The 18,950-nt window shown below is 40.2% G+C and overlaps 1 protein-coding gene across 2 annotated transcripts in view; it reads right to left on the bottom strand.

The window, feature by feature from the left end:
- Nucleotides 1-6,504: 6,504 nt before the first annotated feature.
- Nucleotides 6,505-18,950, bottom strand: part of SAMD12 (sterile alpha motif domain containing 12) — a 435,459-nt gene continuing 423,013 nt past the window's right edge. For both annotated transcript variants that reach the window (XM_053559292.1, XM_053559294.1), the window contains one exon: nucleotides 6,505-14,282. Coding sequence is in view for 1 of the 2 variants with exons in the window: in XM_053559294.1 (XP_053415269.1) it covers nucleotides 14,260-14,282 (23 nt within the window). In the remaining variant the exon portion in view is untranslated. The remainder of the gene's footprint in view (nucleotides 14,283-18,950) is intronic.

Genomic DNA, 18,950 nt, shown 5'->3' on the forward strand with positions numbered 1-18,950 from the left:
TTTTTGCAGTTTTTGGGCAGGGCTGGGTTTGAACCCACCACCTCCAGTATATGGGGCCAGCGCTTTACTCCTTTGAGCCACAGGCACCGCCCTATAACCATGTCCTATATCATATCACTTTGATGGCTTGCAAAGTTGGCATGAAATTTATGGCTCCTCTTAAGTAATGATGGCCATAGTGTATGGGCTACAACCCACACCCTTGTCTTGATTTTCTAATTGTTGATCCTGATTTTAGTTTATTTATAGCTTTCTATTTATGGTATGTTTTCTTGTGAATTGCCTCAACTACTTTGTGGAAATAAATGGGTTATAAATAAATAAAAGCACTCATATAAACATAAAAAAAGACTTGACAAACTTGAAATTATACCTTATGAGGACACGGGATATGTACTTGGTTTTCTACTAATAGCTGTCTTATCCCAACCTTAGGTGAATTGAATAACACATTGAGCAAAAAAAGGTGTTTAAAATTTTAAGAGAAATGACACAAAAAGGCATAGCTGATATTCTCATTATACATAGGAAATCAAAAGTCCTAATTTTAAGAGAATACATTAATATCAATTTTGGAGGACAGATGTTGGAATCAGCATTTGAAAAAACAGGTGTATTTGCTTTTTACCAAAGGCAATAAAGAAAGTATTTTTGTTAACAGAAGTGCTCATTATGTTTTCAACTTTACACATTGGGACAGAAATTTCACAATAGTAGTATTTTATCATGAAGATCCAATACCAAATTAGCCAGTCTTTTGGACACCCTTAGAAGCATAGAATTGCTCAATGCAGAATGAGGGCTAAAAATCTAATGTCCATTCACTTACCTGTCTCCTTTCCTGGACAACATTCTCCACAAGGACTGGATGTTGTCTGCACAATTTCCTGTTGTATCCCCAGGGCCTCCTATGGGAGGTACTCAGTAATTGCTTAAGGAATGAATCATGACTGTCTCCCTCTTCTGTGGGAGGAACTTCGCTGTGTACTGACTGCCAAGTCATTGCTGGCTATATTTCTTCTCCTATCATTTCTTCTTCACCAGTTGGGTTCTATGCCATTACTTTAGGCAGTCATTATTAAAATGCAGTGGGTTCATAAAGAACTTGAATGCATTGAAAATGTACATCAAGATGTGTGTTTCAGGCGCATTTTTTGAGGAGAGCATTCATAACTTTCAGCAGTGTTTCAAAGGTTCTTTGTGTTGTTGAAGAGGTCAAGGACCACTTATGCAAGACAGGAATTTTCTAGCATAATGCCTGTGTATAGTAGCTGCTCACTAAATGAGTCTATGGTCTAAGGGTTGAGAATTTGTGTTTGCCAGTCAGAAATAGCTAGGATATCTGTGTGACGTGGCCTAAGAATTGAATCCCTTTAAACCTTAATTTCCTTACCTGTGAAATTGAAATAATAGCATCTAATGGAATATTATAAAGATTAAATGAAGTAAGGTGAAGAAAGTATGAGCTATAGTGAGAACTTAGTTAATGGAGCTATTATCTTTGTTAGAGCAAATTAAATTGTGTTTCAGAGACTAGTATCACGTAAGTGCAAGACTGATTCTCTTCATTTATTTTCTTTTTAAAAATAAAAAATATAAAAAACATTTACAAAGGTTTGTATTTTCATGTAGCGGCATCATTCAATGGTTTTAGAATATAATAGAAACAAATACAAAGGGAAAACAAAGGCAGAGATTTATCTGTCTTGTCTAGGGTCAGAGAGGAAGTGAATGTGACTGAAAGAGAATTTGGTCTTTGAAACTCTCCCAATTTCTGTTCCTTCCCACCCATCTCCACTTCCATCATTGTGTGCCCACAAGTGCACACCTACCCACATAAACACACACACACATACACACAAACACAGACGATTTCTGAAATATCTCCTGAGGGTTAGCCAGGGAATCTTTCTGAATCCTTCAAAAAACTATAGTCCTGAATTTGCCCTCTGTCTTACCACTGTAATCTAATTTTTGAACAGGATGTCATCAAAGAAAGACCTACAGTGTCAAATTTGATAGGATTTTCTTTTAATTCTTTGAAGGATTTCTCTTTCTCTGGTTTCCTTTTATCCAAGAATCATTTTCAAAAAATTTTGGCTTACCTCGTAAAAACCAACCCTCGTTTATGGTGATGAATTTAACAACTATGGGCCGATGTGCTTGTATGATTACTCAAATTGTGGTATAAATACTGTTTTCCTTGAAAACTGTTTCTGTAACAAAACGGTTAAAGAAACAAAAATATGAGACAAAATATGTAAAATAAAAAATTCTCTATTGTCTTAAGGAAAAAAGGGAACTACAGTGTACTAGAAGCTTCTAGATTTTCTAAATGTATGCTTACTTATCTTTAAAAGCAATGTTGGAGATAAGATTGTACCAAGCTGTAATTGGGCCGAAAGTTGTGCGCTACAAAGAGGTGTTGAAGTCCATCTCTTCCAAACCCCTTGCATTCCAGAAGAGAAAATGAAAAGCTAAAGGGATGTGAGCCTTGGCCAAGGTTAAACAACTGTTTTCCCCATCCCAGCCATGGCTGGTGCCTGAGCTAGGAGATGATGGGATCAGGGGATTGGACATGTGGTAGCTACTTTGTAATTATTTTTATTAATAGAAACTGGAAAGCTTGTATTGAGCCCACTTTTTGCCATTTCCCCCAGGTCTCTATCTCCTCCTTCTCCGTGCCCTTCCTTTACACTGTTTCTTTCTCGAGGTGCGTTATATTCATGTAAGATGACATTGCCATTAAGCTATGACTCGCTCAGAACAGCAAACGTGTTTATTTTATTGGCTGATAATTGGTACTTTCTGAAGGAAAACAGTTGATGCTTGAATGAATTTTATTTTTTTATTTTTTTTTATATTTTTTTATTAAATCGTTTAACCACTGTGATAAAAATGTGTCAAATGGTTTATGAAGTGAGTGTATGAATGAATTTTAAATAATGCTGCACTAAACAAATGTGTGTATGATTATTTGCTGCGAGACTTCTCAGAGCCTTTAATAGGCTACCGGGCATCCCGAAGCTCTAGAAAGGTAAAGAGCACATAGCATGTTTTCATAGCTTACTTGACTGTGCAACATGCTTGCGTCTCTCCCCAGTCCCAGCATCTGAGGATGAATGGAACTTAAGTTATCTTTCCTGAAATATTTGCATTTTAATAAAGGTTACTTAAGAAGAAATTATTTGTTGAGCTGCTTATTTCTCTAAGGATGTAGGTGAGATTTTTTAAGGTCAGAAAAATTGTCATTTATCTCCGAATCACTAACATCTAGCCAGATGCTGTGCACAGTCCCGAGCACAGAGGATGAATGACACAACACCCATCTGTTTGTTAAGTGAATACATGAGCATATTTAAAGCCTCATACAGCTTACTTCCCGGGGGTAGAATCTGAGCCAAATGGCAACCACATTAACCTTCCCTCTCTGCAGGTTTTGGTTGTCAATTCCTTAGTTCTGGGGTAGAAATTAGTAAGAAAAATCAAGAAAATTGATAAAGAAAATTATTAAGAAAACTGTTGTATTGTTATAGCCCTTTTCTTTCTCCCTTGTTCATTAAAGAAAACTCAATGTTTGCTAACTTGGTTTGTGTGCTTTTGAGGCCGTTCAGAGGTAATAGGTATAGAAAGGCAGAGATCAAAAAGCAAAAATGGGAAAATTAGATGGAAATGTGCTAAGATTTAGGAGAGCTCTTTTTTAAAGAAAAAAAAAAATGGAAATGGAAGGAAGCAGGTGCCTTTGGCGAGAGGATAACCTGAGTGGCACAGGTGGGAAGGAGGATTTTCAGACATTTTCTGTGTAACACATATGCACCTATCCCTACACACTCTGCCTTGGAAGTTGCTGAAGGACAAAGTAACGTCTAGCAATGCGTTTACCATGTTTTGATTCCCCTTTTGGACTTACCTACAAATACTGGGCTATGGGGACCAAATAATATTTGGGTTATACTAGCAAAAAAAGAGAAGCATGAGAGAAAATTCAAAACTTGTAATGTTTTTTTCCATTTCTCACTAGAAAGGGACTATCTCTGCCTGTGACATAGCTGTGTACAATTCTCATCGTCCACTCACACCTTACATTTCTCCAATGCTCTGCAAAAACAGAAGAACATGGTTCCCCTTATGAAAGTTTGTTTTTGGTTAAATTTTAAATATTTGTATAATATTGATGAAAAGCTATGGAAAGCTATTTTATAATGTACCTGGATCTCAATACCTTAAAACTTGACATCAGGGAAACTTAAGAATTCTTTGATGCCGTGATCACCATAAGAAACCTCCTGAACCAAAAACAGCTCTTGGCCAAATAATTCAACAGGAAATCAGAATACATTTTAGGATTTCTCTAGCACAAGATATCCAGCATTGCAGGGCACATTTTCTCCGTCTCCCAAAATGTATTTTCTAAGACTCTGAATAAACTTCAGTCAACAAATTATTTTGGTGGTCTCAGCTGAACTTCTCCTTGACATTGCTGTCCTCCATCTAAATATAGCTACTGTGTTTGCCAAGGCAAGCGTGAGTTCCCCAAACACGGAGATGGCAGGAAGGCTTTTCTTTGTACTGACAAAATGGCATCTGGGGGGATCTGCCAGCTTCTGTTTCTGCTACCTAAAGCCCTCACCTGCCTCGGAAAACACATCTGGCTTTTGTCCTTGTTACTATGATGAAGTGGTGATCACTACGCTTAGTAGGCAGGAGGAAGTCATGGTGGAAAAAATCGGCACCAAGTTCATTGAGTTCTCCTTTGTTGAGCAACTGCAATGCACCAAGACACAGGGGCACAACTACAGATGGGTGTCCCCCTAAAAAGAAAGGAGAAGGTTAAATAGTTTGGAAGAGAAATGGTGATGGAAAAGGAAAAGGGAGGGCACAGGAAATAAAAGGAGAGGAAGGTGTGCAAAAAAAGATACAAAATGGAGAAAGATGTTAAAAACAGAGAAAAAAGGGAAGAAAAGCCTACAAGAAAAACATGAGAAGAGAAGGAACAGTCAGAAATGTTTCTAGAAAGGCCAAGACCAAAACAATGCTGGGTTTCGCTGGCTCCAATTTTAACATCTTTTAAAGAGGTTAACGGACATACTCTTACTTGATAACGTGAATGTTCCTTTCTTTGCATTACTATTATCATTATTGCTTAATACTTCGTTGCAGGAATCGTCTGATTTCTTTTCTGAATGCATTTGTCTTTGTTCGTTCTTTGAGAGGGTTTCGTTTCTGGTCCCTATCTTAAACATTGTTATTGTTGTTAAATGTTAAGCCTTTTTAATTTTGTGAAGCCTAAATGAACGCATACATATGTGAAAATAAAAATAAAAAAAAAAAGAGTTTAACTGACAAAAATGTTGCTCCATTTTCCATGTTCAAAATCTGCATAGAGAAGATGGGAGAATATTGTGCTTTTGAGTTACAAGGTACATACAAAGATTGAGTCAGTAAGCTAATCTACAAGCTTATCGTAGGATTTGCTCTTGGAAAACTTTCTCAGAAAAAAACAAACAAACAAAAAAACCCAACAAAAACAAAACCCAAACACTAGATTTACAGTGAGCATGTAATAAAAAAGGCAACAAGTGTCTCCTTTCTTTTTTATGCGATTTATAAGTGTTTTCTCCTTTCTGGGAAGGAAGTGTTTCTCCTGCACTGGTTGAAGCAATTCATCATGTTCAGTAAAGTCAGAGTGCCTATAAGTACTCATTATGATGTCTCCTTGAGAAAAGGAAGGGTGAAAATGGTAGTTTAGAGCGAGAGAATAGTCTGTTGTTTATATTTGGGTGGGTTTTTATTTATTTTTATTCAGTGGGTTTTTTTTTTAAGTTTGAGAAACATTTTTAGCCCTTTTTTAACTACAAGGACGAAAGTGGAGGGTGTGCAGATGCTTACTGTCCTAGAGAGCTGGCTACTCCCACGCTGCCTGGGGGCACTGGTTCCTAACCCCGGATCTCTCCAGCAGGTGTTATTTAAAGGTCAGTATCTCCATTGATAAAATACAGAAAGCTTACACCTGGTCACCACCTGAGATAAGGAGGTGCTGATGCCATCAATCATGCTATTACAAGTACTTAAGACTCTCTGGGGCGAGAGGAAATTGGTGAGCTGAGATCTGTTGTCCCATCTTTTCCTAGTGTGTTAACCACGGCTGAAGGTGAAGAGAATCGTATCTTTTGTCCAGCCGTGCTCAACGCTAACGTGTTCAACAGTCATAGCAATTACGCTGGTGGGATCTGGTGCTGGGGAATTCTGTGTGCTGGGAGCTGGAGGGAGGCCATCAATTCATTTCACATATATTATTTCTTGGGAAACACAGCATAATTGAGGACAATTTTCCACCACGAATTGCATCATTAGCTACCACAGAGAAAGTGAAATGCTGTTAACTTTTCTTTTTCTTCTGCAAAGCTGATGAGCTGAAGAAAATAGAAATGAAAAGTTTAATGCAATTTTTTTTTCCAAGGATATATGTTGAAAATCAGAATCAAAACCACTTGTACACGGTAATAGAAATCCCACATTTTAATACATTGCCATGCACAGAAGGAGTCAAGTAATGCTGGATACAAAATCGTCAAATATACAAAATGATGAAGCCGATTTTTCAAGCCCGATAGAGATCATGCTCACAGTCACGAGGGGGCAAAAATCTGTACAGTTTCATTTTCATCAATTTTGAAAGAGTCATGCCCCCCTCAACGCTTTTTGAGGACACCCCCCAAACAGAAGGAGACATAAGAAAACAGAAAGGAGACCCAAAGAGAACCGGCAAGTTGATAGCTGCTTAAGAAATGGAAATCAGTGGTTCAAAATTGTGGTGCACAATAATTCTTATGTTTAGAGAAAAAAGTTTCTAAACATCTTATGCCCTGGGAACCCAGGAAACTAAAGTGAACAACCAACAGAAAAGGCACTCTTGTTTTACCACATAACTCGATCGTGTCCTAAGTCTCGTGCTAGGAGATTTTCTGGAGTGAAGAGAGAGAACTGACATTGTGGGAGATGAATAAGGGAAATTCTTAATTTACCACTCTTGGAAGACTAACAGCATTCAGTCTGCTGGTTTCACTACTTATTTAAGGAAGCTATAAAAATGTCTACCGTCTATGGAGGCTTCTGTTCTGAAGTGTGCTTTTTGGCCATGTTTGTCAGTGTTTGTGAAAGAGCGAGTTTTTTTTCCCCATCAGATTTTCTCCCTCACACCTTAGAGGATGTTGGTCTTGGATTCAATTTGCATTGTGATTTTTCTCCTTCTTTCTTTCCTAGATCCAACATTAATATTCAGTAGTTAATCAAGGAAGTTCACTGTGACTCTCTGCTTCCCGTGACCCTCAATTTGTCAACTTCATCCTTTTGTTGGTCTTCTCCAAGCTGGGATTGGCAGGCTTTACCTGCATGATGACAAGTCTGAGTTTCTCTCCCTTGGTAGGTCATGGTGCTCTGTGCCTTTGGGAGGTGGAGAAATGGAGATAAATGGACACTTGGCCTTGGACTCTGCAAACCGGCCCTCATCTGTTGGGCAAGTGCTTGTGTGTGTCAAACACCGACAGTTACTTCCTCCTGGTTCATTCTTTCTCTTTCTAAATCCCAGAATGGACACTCAGTAATAATAGCTTTGAGAAGACAACCTCAAGTAAGGGAAAGGATCATTTAATAAAGCCCATAACCCAGCTCCCCATTGGTGGCCCTGGAAACCTTCTTCCATTAGCTCATTTTAGCCTCCCCCCCAAAACCCTGTCTGCTAAGGAGAGGCAGACAGCGTCCTAACCAGACAAGTAGTAGCCCAGAGAGATCAGGCAATTTCTCTTCCGGCATTCTTGAATTCAAAACATTTTCTTCCTTTTTATCAGAACAGTACCAGTCTCTAGAATGTCCTAAGAATAACTCAAGTATAAAAACCACAACAGATCAATATTTTCTCTTCTCAGGTGCTTTTTACTGCTAATATGGAATTCTGTTACAGTATCGATCGTTTCTAAAATTTCGTGCAAAGCAATTTAATTTAGTGCTTAGTAATATTAAATAATTAGATTTACTCAAACTACAGTAGTATGACTTCAGGACGTAAGAGTTTTAGTGAAATTGGTTTCAAAACGTTGGTGCTGGCTTGGCTTTTCAGCACACCGGTTACTTCTTGCCAGTCAGGATTGAGACAGCACAACGCCAGGAGCCTGGTGTGATGCAGCTCCTGGAGCTTCTCACCAGCCAGAGCTTGGGTCTTCTCAAGCGTGGCCTGGTAGAGATAGCATTTTTCTATTGGTGGAAGGAAGGTACTGATGGGGAAACCATTCAGAGTCCCCAGAGAGTCTTAGAATGGCTTATGTGTGAGTTAAAGCAAATGGTACCCCTCTGCCTCTAAGTGGGGACCAACGCCCCAGGAACAGGCTTTCCCTCCTGATGACCTGAGGTGTGAGTTGAATACGAATGAAAAAGACAAAGGTTCCAGTGTTCGAACACATATCCTCCCTCATCCCACATTCTCTTTAAGATTTCCACTTGTAACCAGAGGCCTTTCTGATGAGAAGAACTAGGCCATGTGCTTCAAAACCTCCACAGCAGGTATGTGGGGAAACATCCTGGATCTTCTCTCAAATACTGTGTGTGGGATCCAGAGGGACTGTCAAACTGCCCCAGAGCCAGCAGGCAGCGGCCAAGGCTATCATACTCAATGTACTTAACTGTGGTGGGAAAAAAAAATACTGGAAATACATATAAAGAATTAGAATTGATTTAGGGATCATAGAATCAAGGACCATAGCTGTGGTCAAACTCCAAATTGTATTTTTGGAATTATGCTTGTATGGGGAATCTATACAGAGCTTTTAAAAAGTGTCTTCATGATGTGTGTGCAACCTTAGAGGCCACGCTAACCTCTGAAGAGAGGGCAGAAGCCATCCTCAGTTTGTGGAATGGGACAGGTACTTGAAGCATTTACTGGCAAGCAATGTTTTCTTCAAGGTTATCTTCAAAACCCGGGCTAGAATCCCACACGTGGTAGCTGTGTGTGCTAATTCGGCAAAGCCACATGAAAACAACTGCTTGTTTCCTTTGATCCAAATGATTGAATTTGAAAAGGCTATAAACAATGTGGAAGGCGACCAGCAGAGTCTTCAGTGTTTTAATTGTCTTAGGTATTAGTATCTCCAGCTTTGGGTGAATTTAATAGCATCCTTGTGGTTCTCATCAGTAGGGCTGTTTCTAATAGTGCAGATGACGAGGCAGAATGGCCTGGATTTAAGAGCCTTTCCAAGGCTCCTAGAAATATCTGAGGTTTTGAAAATAACAGCAACCAAAACAAACCACTATCAAAACAAAACTTCCAAACTATTGGCTCTGAAATACGAAAAGAATTTTAAGTATGATCAGAAATGTTGTCTAAATATCCACAATGCTTAATAATGCTGTGTCAGCTAGCCAATAGCAGTTCAACACAAGGCATGTGGTTATTTTTACATATTACATAATATTAAGAGAATGCTGTTGGTGCTTTCTTGGGCTTGACACAATTGACAGAGGAAGGCTGTGAAGTAAGAATGTCTGGGGTGCTTTAGGGTTTTTAAATAGTTTTAGATAGCAAATCAAACTTTAGTTTTACAAAGTTTTTTATATCCTTTTTCTGCTGTTTCATGGATGTCATTTCTCTATCTTTGTGATGCTGGGCAAGAGGTCCAAAACTGGCCCCATGACTGACAGCACTTCCCCTGCATGTTGGTCACTGGTAAATTTCACTCTAAAAAGTTTTAGTTTTTAGAAACAGGGCTTGCTCCCTTCCCCCACGAATTTCCCTTGCAGAGCCAAGGTGATGGCTAGGGGCCACCAGTATATCATCATCCCCTTAGCCACCTTCCCAAATGAGAAGCATCTATTTTGTTCTTTTTATGAAAGTGCGGAGGAACCTTTCTGTACACGTGGCTAGCTTTCCTTCCAGCATCCCACAACTTTTGAAAGAATGCTCCCTGTCCCCAAAGAGCAAAAGGAGGTAAACACAGCCTCTCTTTCCTTAAAGCTATGCAGTGGTACCAGGAACTATGAACACTGATCATCTAAGAATCTATGAGATAACTCTCTGGCTTTAGAATTAGATGCTTATCTAAGTAGACTAAGGGACAGAACCTGCCTGTCTTTGAAATAGAATCCCCAGGGGTGTCCTGAGAAAAAAACATCTCCTGGCCTGCCCCTCCTTCTGGAGAGCAGAAGGCCTCATTCTGACTAGCAGCACTGCCCAGGCATCTCCAGGGGTGAAAATCCATGCCCAACTGCTTTTGGGCAATCAGCTTTCACCGATATTAGGCTTAAGAAGGACGGGGGGAAAAGGTGATGTCTATGTTTTTCTGTTTGAGTTCTTTATAGAATGCTTGAAAGCTACCCACAGCCCTGTTACAAGAAAGAGAAATGGGGGAGAAAAAGCCCTACCCAAAACAAAGCAAAAAGGTGGAGTGGAGGGGGCTGTGGGAGAGCGGCATAAAAACAGTTTTTGAGCAATAAAGGAATTTATGTCATTTTTGAAGATTAGATTTTTAAAAATGAGTCGATGGCAGTTGGCAAGTCTAGTTGTCAAGTAACAATACCACTCTAAAGAATGTACAGGAAAATGTAAAGAATGGAGCAGCTAATGCATTGGGAAGACGAGGTTTTGGTGAAACTGAAGTGCTAAGGGGGTCTGGAAAACTTTCCTTCCTTGAGACGTACTGTTCCTACCAAAATCAGTTATGTGACATTTTCAGACGAAGAAAACATTTGGGAGTAACAAGGGGCGGGGGAGCCATTAGAAGTTTTCATCCTTGTTTATATGCTAACATACGGTTGACATTCGTTTTCCCCTGGAATATTAAAAGTGGTAGAATTTCCTCCGAGCTAATGACTGAGCAACTGAGAAGTGACCCTGGAGAGAAATCTGACACTTTTGCCTGGATTAGAGGTCGAAGTCAGACTTGCATAGATACACCTCGCAGAGCCTGGGTGGGGATTTGAAGGTGCACCATTACCCACAAAGAAAGTGGACAGGATCTCTGTCCCCTAGGTACGTCTCAGACGTCTGAACTGATCTGCTTTAGAAGCTTGCAGAATGCTCATGTTCTGCATTTTCAGTTCTGGAACTGGAACAAGCTAATCCCTTTGGCACCATAGAGAGTCTGATAATTATTCATTTCTGTTCGTTCCCAAGAGGGCTTTTCCCACAAGTGTGGGTGTCGGCCTTTTAATAAAAGGTAGCACAGTTTAATAAAAGGAAAAGTTCAGCATCAACCAGTCCCTCGCCTTCATCTCCCCATCTCTTGCTTCCTACTATGCAAAACTCACCACAGCCATTTCTGAATTTTGGGGAGGTAAAATTTCATATACACATCTTAGGAAGAAGGTAGATAGCTCAGCCAGAAGTAACCCTGGAAGTCACAGAGGATCACGGTGCAACAGAAGCCCAGGCTGTGAATACAGTCATTTCTCTATTTTGCTGGTTTCGCTCCTAATGGCTCAGGTTGTATGCCATCATGTTTCCAAAACTATCCCCCCAAATGATTTCAAACAAAGGTTGACAGTTTGGAAAACAGTAGTAGCTCATATGCAAATATGTGGTATGTGCCAGGCATTAAGGCATTTTTCAAATTTTGCTATTTTGCTTTCTCCCATCTCCCTCTTCACCCATCATCTTTCAATAATTTTCCAATATTCCTTTGACTAAAAACCAAACAAACCAAAAAACCCAGGAGACTCTACTTATTTAATTATTCAGAAGATTTTGCAAAGGCCAAAGTAAGTACCAATAAACCATCACCAGTTGGTGAATGTCCAGTTTCCCAAGGGAGTCAGCAGTAGCCTCAGGATGTCCCTGCTAAACCAATTCATTCCCAGCTACAATCTCTCCGCACCTGGCAGTGGTTCTTTAGGATTCATCAGGCTCAGTTCTGTGTCTAGGACTAGTAACAGCATTAGAGCTTCAGGAAACCCAGCATAGTGATGAATAGCTGTGCCTGTATAAAGGATGGGAATCCAGGGGTGGGGGTAGATACCAAGGCAGGCAATTGAAAGCTGCTTTAGGAAGCTCTAACCAGCTCAGCCTGGGCCCTAGAAAGATGGGCTGTACATGAACGGTACGAATCTGTGGCTTGACACCTCTCTTGCTGTGTGTGGCCCACTCCCTGAGGATGTGCTTGTGGCTGTGTGTTCCTGGGTTACTCTGGCACAGGGTGGATGCCTGTCTGAATTAAGTTTTCATTATGGAAAAGGTGGGGTGATAGTGGTGATATTGGGAGGAGGAGACAGTTTCACAAGGACAGGGACAGCCTGCCTCATATACTGCTGTCACCCAGCACAGTGATGCACATGTTACCAGTAGGTGCTTGACAAATGTTTACTGAACAAAGGAAGGAGAAGAGGAGGAAGCCCGGCTCCTGGAAGGACCTCATGAGCTGGACAGCGGACACTGGAATGGTACGTCCAGGGGTGGTGCTGGCAGCCAGGATTTGGCCATCTAACTTTAGATTTGTAGAGCGTTACAGTCTGTTGGGGCCCTAGGCGGTCTTGATATCAACCTGTTGAAAGGTCAGAGCTTGGTGGTAAGTGAAAAACTCCTCTGAGTTCCCCAGGAAGTCTCCTTCCCTGGCTCTACAGCCTGACAGGCTTGTGGTGAGTCATCCTGCTGGTGACTCACCCGACTTGCATTTGGATCTCTATCCCCTTCCCAGTCAGGTTTCCACATCTCAGGCAGAGGCAGTTTCCGATGGGCTGTGCATTTCCTGAGACCCCGAGGAGACAGACAATGATTTGTATCTGGAGACACCTGGAAGGTCGAGTTGGCCTAGGCGGGAGTGTTCCAGACGCTGTTACATACATTTTAAAGAAAAGCCTCTGGTGCCTTTTAGTCCCAGGCTGGGACAGTGGCACACAGCATGGACTTGGCTGAGTTTTCAATTCAGCCAACTGTATATTTTCAGAAATAAAAAATAAAAAATGCTACACCATTATGTAGGGTCAGTCAATATGAACATTTCTATGATGGTCGAAGATAAGCAATAAATAACTGAGTTGACAGGTTTCCCAGCACTGTGCTTTGTTGTAAGACCCAGTAAAAAAATAATTCATTATGGGTATAATCTCAGAAAGGATTAAAAGTGGGAGGCTCTATACTGAGGAAGGAGCCACGTAGGGGACCTGACACTTTTCCTTCTTGAGGTACACAGTGGGGTCACTCAATACTTTCATCAGAGAACTGTGAATTAAACTTGACAGAAAGTTTTTCCCAGTGTTCAAGTTCAAATCAGACCACACAAGAAAACTGCATTCGTTGCCCTTACTGTCTACCCACTATGGTCTTTGATTAAAAGAAGGCCACCTCCTTTTTCTGTCTGGAAGAACTCTTCTACAAAAGGAGAGACTACGTACATTAGCTAAATAGAAGCCTCCGGAGTTTGGGTATCTGTATGTGCATGTGATAAATTGTGCCTGGGCGCAAGGAGCCAAGAGCTCAGCTATTACAATCACCGGGCTGCCTTTGGCATCCTTTGGTGTTGCAGTTACTCTGGTTGTTCAGTAAAGTGTCAAAAGGTGAAGTCTAACAGTATTGTGGCCATATTTACATCAACCTACCACAAACAACTAGGAATATGCTAGTAGTGAAGTTTGTCTTAGACAGTCTGAGCCAGAAAAAACCCCAAAACCCAAGATATATAAAAGAAAAATACTTGGTTTTCTCACACGTGCTGTACGTGCTAATTCATCCCGGCATAGTGTTCTCATATAAAGTGCTTAGGAGTTGGACAGAATACCTTTCAACATCATCACTAACATAATCAAGACGTGATTACATTCCTACCAGGGCATAATATTGTGAACACTTCCACTGAGACTGCAGAACTGCTGTAATTGTTTTCTAAAACATCATGCCATCTGCACACATAATAAAAGAATCCAGTAGTCGCCATGCTGAAACAGGACTTCTAGTGAAGGGCACAGGCTGGCCCCCAAAGGGAGCTTGTGTTGTGCACAGTGATGACAACTGGAAGCAATTTTCCAGCTAATGGTCTGCCAATGACCACTTGGAACAAGTTGGCACTGTGTATTATGCACCTCATTGTAAAATCCACAGCAAACTAAGATTTTTGTCCAAAGCCCATAATCTTGACTGAATGGGTGTTTTTTCAGTTAATCCGGTTAATCTGTCAATGCTCCAAGGATATCTTCTGGCAGTGCCATGAGTTACTCTTTCTGTGAGGAACGGGCCATGTTCATATCAACTGGCAGGACAACAGCTTGGAAGGCTAACCGTGTTTATGGAGAACCCTCGGCTGAGGCTGTAAGAAGAAAAAGGGGGAAATACGGTGAGTTCTTTTCTTTGTGTTCCCAGACACTGATAGGTAGCAATTATCTTATTCAAACAAACCCTAACACCCTTAGGTCAAAGAGAAAGCTCTAGCCTGAATAATGGTCACGGCTGCAGGATGGATTTATGGCACTTCGTATTCACGGAATGACTTTTTTACCATCTGGTGAGGTGTGGAAGATAGAGGCAAAGCTGCCTGAAGGGAGGGCAAAACAAGAAACCTGGAGCTGGCATTCAGTCTTACGGCGGGGCTGTGGTTTGGGAAACCATTTCATATATGAGGGGGGTTTATGCATTTACTTGATCTAATGGAAGATCAGATCAGGGGGTGGCATGAGGCACCTTTTTCGGTCTGGGGAGGAGTGGGTTTCATTCATTAGGAAGATTTCTTGGGATATAAACTAGCAGGAAATTTTGGGAACAGTATGCCTGGAGTTCCTGAGTTTACTCTTTGAAAAGTCAGATTGGCTGAGCAGGTTAGGGACTCAATAGTGAAAGTTGGTAAAATCTTTTGTTTTTAACTTCAGATTAATATGAGAGTACAAACAATTAGGTTACAATGTTTGCATCTATTAGGTAAAGTCCCTGTTGTAGTTGTGTCCTGCACCAGGAGTTGTGCCATATACCCTTACATTGTACTGATTAGGTAGGAGCACATAGCGCCCTGTCCCTTTAACCCGCTCCTCCTTCCCCCAGCTTGAATTAAATTAGGTTTTTCTCTTGTGTGGGTATTAGTTTGACTACTGGCTTCATATTAGTATTGAGTACATTAGATACTTTGCTTTTCCATTCTTGTGACATTTTACTAAGAAGAATGTATTTCAATTCCATCTAGGTTAATACAAAAGATATAAACTCTTTATTTCTTTTTATTTCTTCATCTTTTTCATTGCTGAATAGTATTCCATGATGTATATACATACCACAGTTTACTAAACCATTCTTGGGTTGATGGGTACTTAGGTTATTTCCATATCCTGGTGATTGTCAATTGAAATGCGATAAACAATCTAGTGCAGATGTCCTTATGATAAAATAATTTTTTTTTCTTCTGGGTAAATGCCTAGTAATGGGATTGTAAGATCAAATAGCAGGTCTATTTTGAGTTCTTTGAGAATTCACCACACTTCTTTTCAAAGAGGCTGTATTAGGTAAGAGTCATTAAAATCTGTCCAGAAGTTGAATTACTTGAATTGCAACCTTGCTTTCGGCCTTGGGAATGCTTTTACAGATACAGTTTTCTGATTTTTCTTTTTTTTTTTTTTTTTTGTGGTTTTTGGCCGGGGCTGGATTTGAACCCGCCACCTCTGGCATATGGGACGGGTGCCCTACTCCTTGAGCCACAGGCGCCGCCCAGTTTTCTGATTTTTCTAATTTAAATTTTCTGATTGTCCTGTTATTTTATCTGGGTACTCCCCACAGTTCCTTATATATGGGTCCTTAAGAATTAATTATATGAACTGAATATTTTCCTTAGGAAAGTATCAGTGTTAGTTTTATTTAATACCCAAACTATTGGCCAAGAAAAGGGAAGCACAGCAGTGGTTCTTGATGTACAAGAAAAACAAAGTCTATCCAGGTTTTAAAATCTAACTAGTTTTTTTTTTTTTGAGACAGAGTCTCACTTTGTCACCCTCCATAGAGTGCTGTGCTGTCACAGCTCACAGCAACCTTCAACTCTTGGGCTCAAGTGATTCTCTTGTCTCAGCCTCCCCAGTAGGTGGGACTACAGGTGCCTGCCACAATGCCTAGATTTTTTTTTTAGTTGTTTATTTTTTATTTGTAGTTGTTGGTTTTTAGCAGGCCTGGGCTGGGTTCGAACCCACCAGCCATGGTGTATCTGGCCAGCACCCTAACCACTGAGCTGTGGCCACTGAGCCAATGAATGAATACCTAAGTTAATGAATGAATAAACACATGAAGCAACAGGACACCAAGGCTGGCCTCATGTCTTAGTTCTACAAACTTCAAAGCATTCCAGCACATGCCTCTCACTCTGAGCTATTTTTAGAGATGGTGTCCTGCTCTTGCTCAGGCTGGTCTCAAACGTGTGAGTTCAGGGCAATCCTTCAGCCAAGGCCTCCCAGAATGCTGGGATTACAGACGTGAGCCACCGCACCTGCCCTCCAAATTTAACTAGTTTTTAAAAACATGAATGAATACACAATTTATAAGGAAATATTTCATTAAAACTTGCTTCTTTTGAGAAAATGCAAAAAGAAAAGGTAACCTGTAAGTGTATTAAATATCAAATAATAACATACACTTCTGATAAGGTTGTAATAAAAGTGGAGTACAATATATTGCTGATGGCATTGTAAGCTGGAAAAATAATATCAATTTATTTAAAATATTAATAATGCGTATTTTTTGACACAGTGATCTCATTCCTAAGAGTGTAGCCTAAGAAATAATTCTTAAAAAATCAAAGATGCTATGTGCACAAATATGTAACCTGGAGGTTATTTATAATAGAGGAAAAATTGGTAACAACCAGTCTCCTCTTGTTGAAATTTAGGTTAAGTAAATTATGGTACATTAGCAAGACAGATGATTACATGGCCATTAAAATAATACTAATTATGATGATTATGTAGCAACATGGCAAACATGATATGCTGTAATATAAAACTTACACATACGCATGGAAAAGAACCGTAAGTGAAAATGAAAGCACTATGAGTTTTATTATTGTCATTGTAACACTTTGGAAAACAACAGCAACCATTAGGCTCGCAGGGGTGCAGATCTGACCAGGAGCATGGCCCATCAAAGCATCATGGCTGTTTTTACTCACTAATAGTAATGCTGCCTTGGAAACAACTCCTTTGCACTTTCATTAAGAGAAAACACTATGGTATTATTAAATGAGGGATAGAAACCCATGTGGGTGATCATCTGTCCAGGTCAACCCACAAGGGAACAGTACAGCCTGGAAAAACAAACATGAAAATATTGATTTCTAGGAATCTGACAGTACTGCCCTTGAGACTTTTGCTAAAAATAAGACCTTGGAAAAGAATACCTATAAAATAAAATAAAATTAAAAAGGGAATAATCATAATAAAGAGTGAGCACTAATTAATTACTATATTTTGGATGCTGAGTCATGAGTTGATAACTAGGTTTATCACAGTGGCTTTTTTTTTTTAATAACCGTATTTTCTACATGGCTTGCTAGTAGCTCAAGGAAAGCGGCTGTGTTAATCTTAGCCTTTAATAGCACTTATAACCATGGACATAAGCTGAGCTCTTTTATCCATGGTTGCTCCATAATCTTAGGATAGGGAGAACTGTTCCCATTTTATGGATGAGGAAATTGAGACCCAGATGTGATATTAGCCCAAGGTCACATAGCTAGTAGGAATAACAGTTGTAGTCAGACTTGTGTGTCCCACTCTAGTGACATATACAAGTGATGAGGATGAACATATAAAGTGTATGGATTCTAGGCCTTTCCCATCCCATTTTCTGAGCTTATCTGTGTTTATCCTTAAGCGTAGTTAGCACAATGAAGGGTCCTGCTGGACAGGGAAGAAAATCAGAGTCTGAATTAATTTATATTAGAGTAGCTAGATACTCCTATAAGACATGAATACAAAAAGAAGTAGAGGCCACTGAGAGACAAATTGGGTCTAGGCAGTGATGCAGGAAGTTTGGGTTGGTGGCAGTGGCCATAATGAGGGGGGCGTTTTTGGAGTTAGCACTGTGTTTCTTTTGGATGGGTCTCCAAGTTGAGATGGGTTTTATGTGGGAACAAGAAAACCCCATTTACTCAAGTTGTATGTGCAAGGCCTGTGGCTAAAGTAAAGATTGAGCCTTTGTCTTTCTTCTGTATTTGTGTAATAATGGGCTTTGCTAGAGACTTTTGTTATCTGCAATAAAAACCATGTTTTCACATATAGAAAAGCTACATGAGGTCGAAATGGCACTGAGCTCCTGTCTGTGCTCTTTATATGGGACACTTTTGGGCTCCATCCCCTGGGCTTCAGCCATCTCAGCCTCCTTCCAGCTGCTCACACGCTGGGTTGGTCCTGGCCTTGCTCCTAAAATGCCTTCTTTATGTACTCTCTACAACTAGTGAACACTACCCACTCCTCCACATTTCATTAGCACCTCTAGTTTTAATGTAGTTACTAATTTTTCACGAGATACAATCCCACTGCTCAGGTTTTCATATGAAGAGAGGGAAATTTTTCTGGCTTTTTTCACTGCAGCCATCAACTACTCAAGGAAGATGGATATCCTGGCTGGAGCTTTCCATGTGGGGATTTTGCAGCTAACAACTAGAAAAGGGCTCTTCTTCAAACCAGGGATGTGCCAACATCATTAGTTTAGGTGTTCGTGGACACTCAGAATCTGGGATGTAGAGTCCTCTGGATAAGAGCATGGGGTCTGGAAAATACAGTTCATGTCCCCTGAACTCCCCAGCTCCCCACTTACCAGCTATGTATGGAAACCCAAATTATTTCAAACATCAATTTCTTCGTCTTTAAAATTACAATCATAATCTCCACCTCACTGGGTTGCCATGATGTTAAAATTGGATCACAGGAAAAAGTACTTTGTGTGGTATTTAGTGAATAGTAAATAACTGATAATAATAGAACCATGGTAGCTATCAGTTATTATCACCTTC

This window comes from Nycticebus coucang, chromosome 13, assembly GCF_027406575.1.
Source record: "Nycticebus coucang isolate mNycCou1 chromosome 13, mNycCou1.pri, whole genome shotgun sequence".
NCBI lineage: Eukaryota > Metazoa > Chordata > Mammalia > Primates > Lorisidae > Nycticebus > Nycticebus coucang.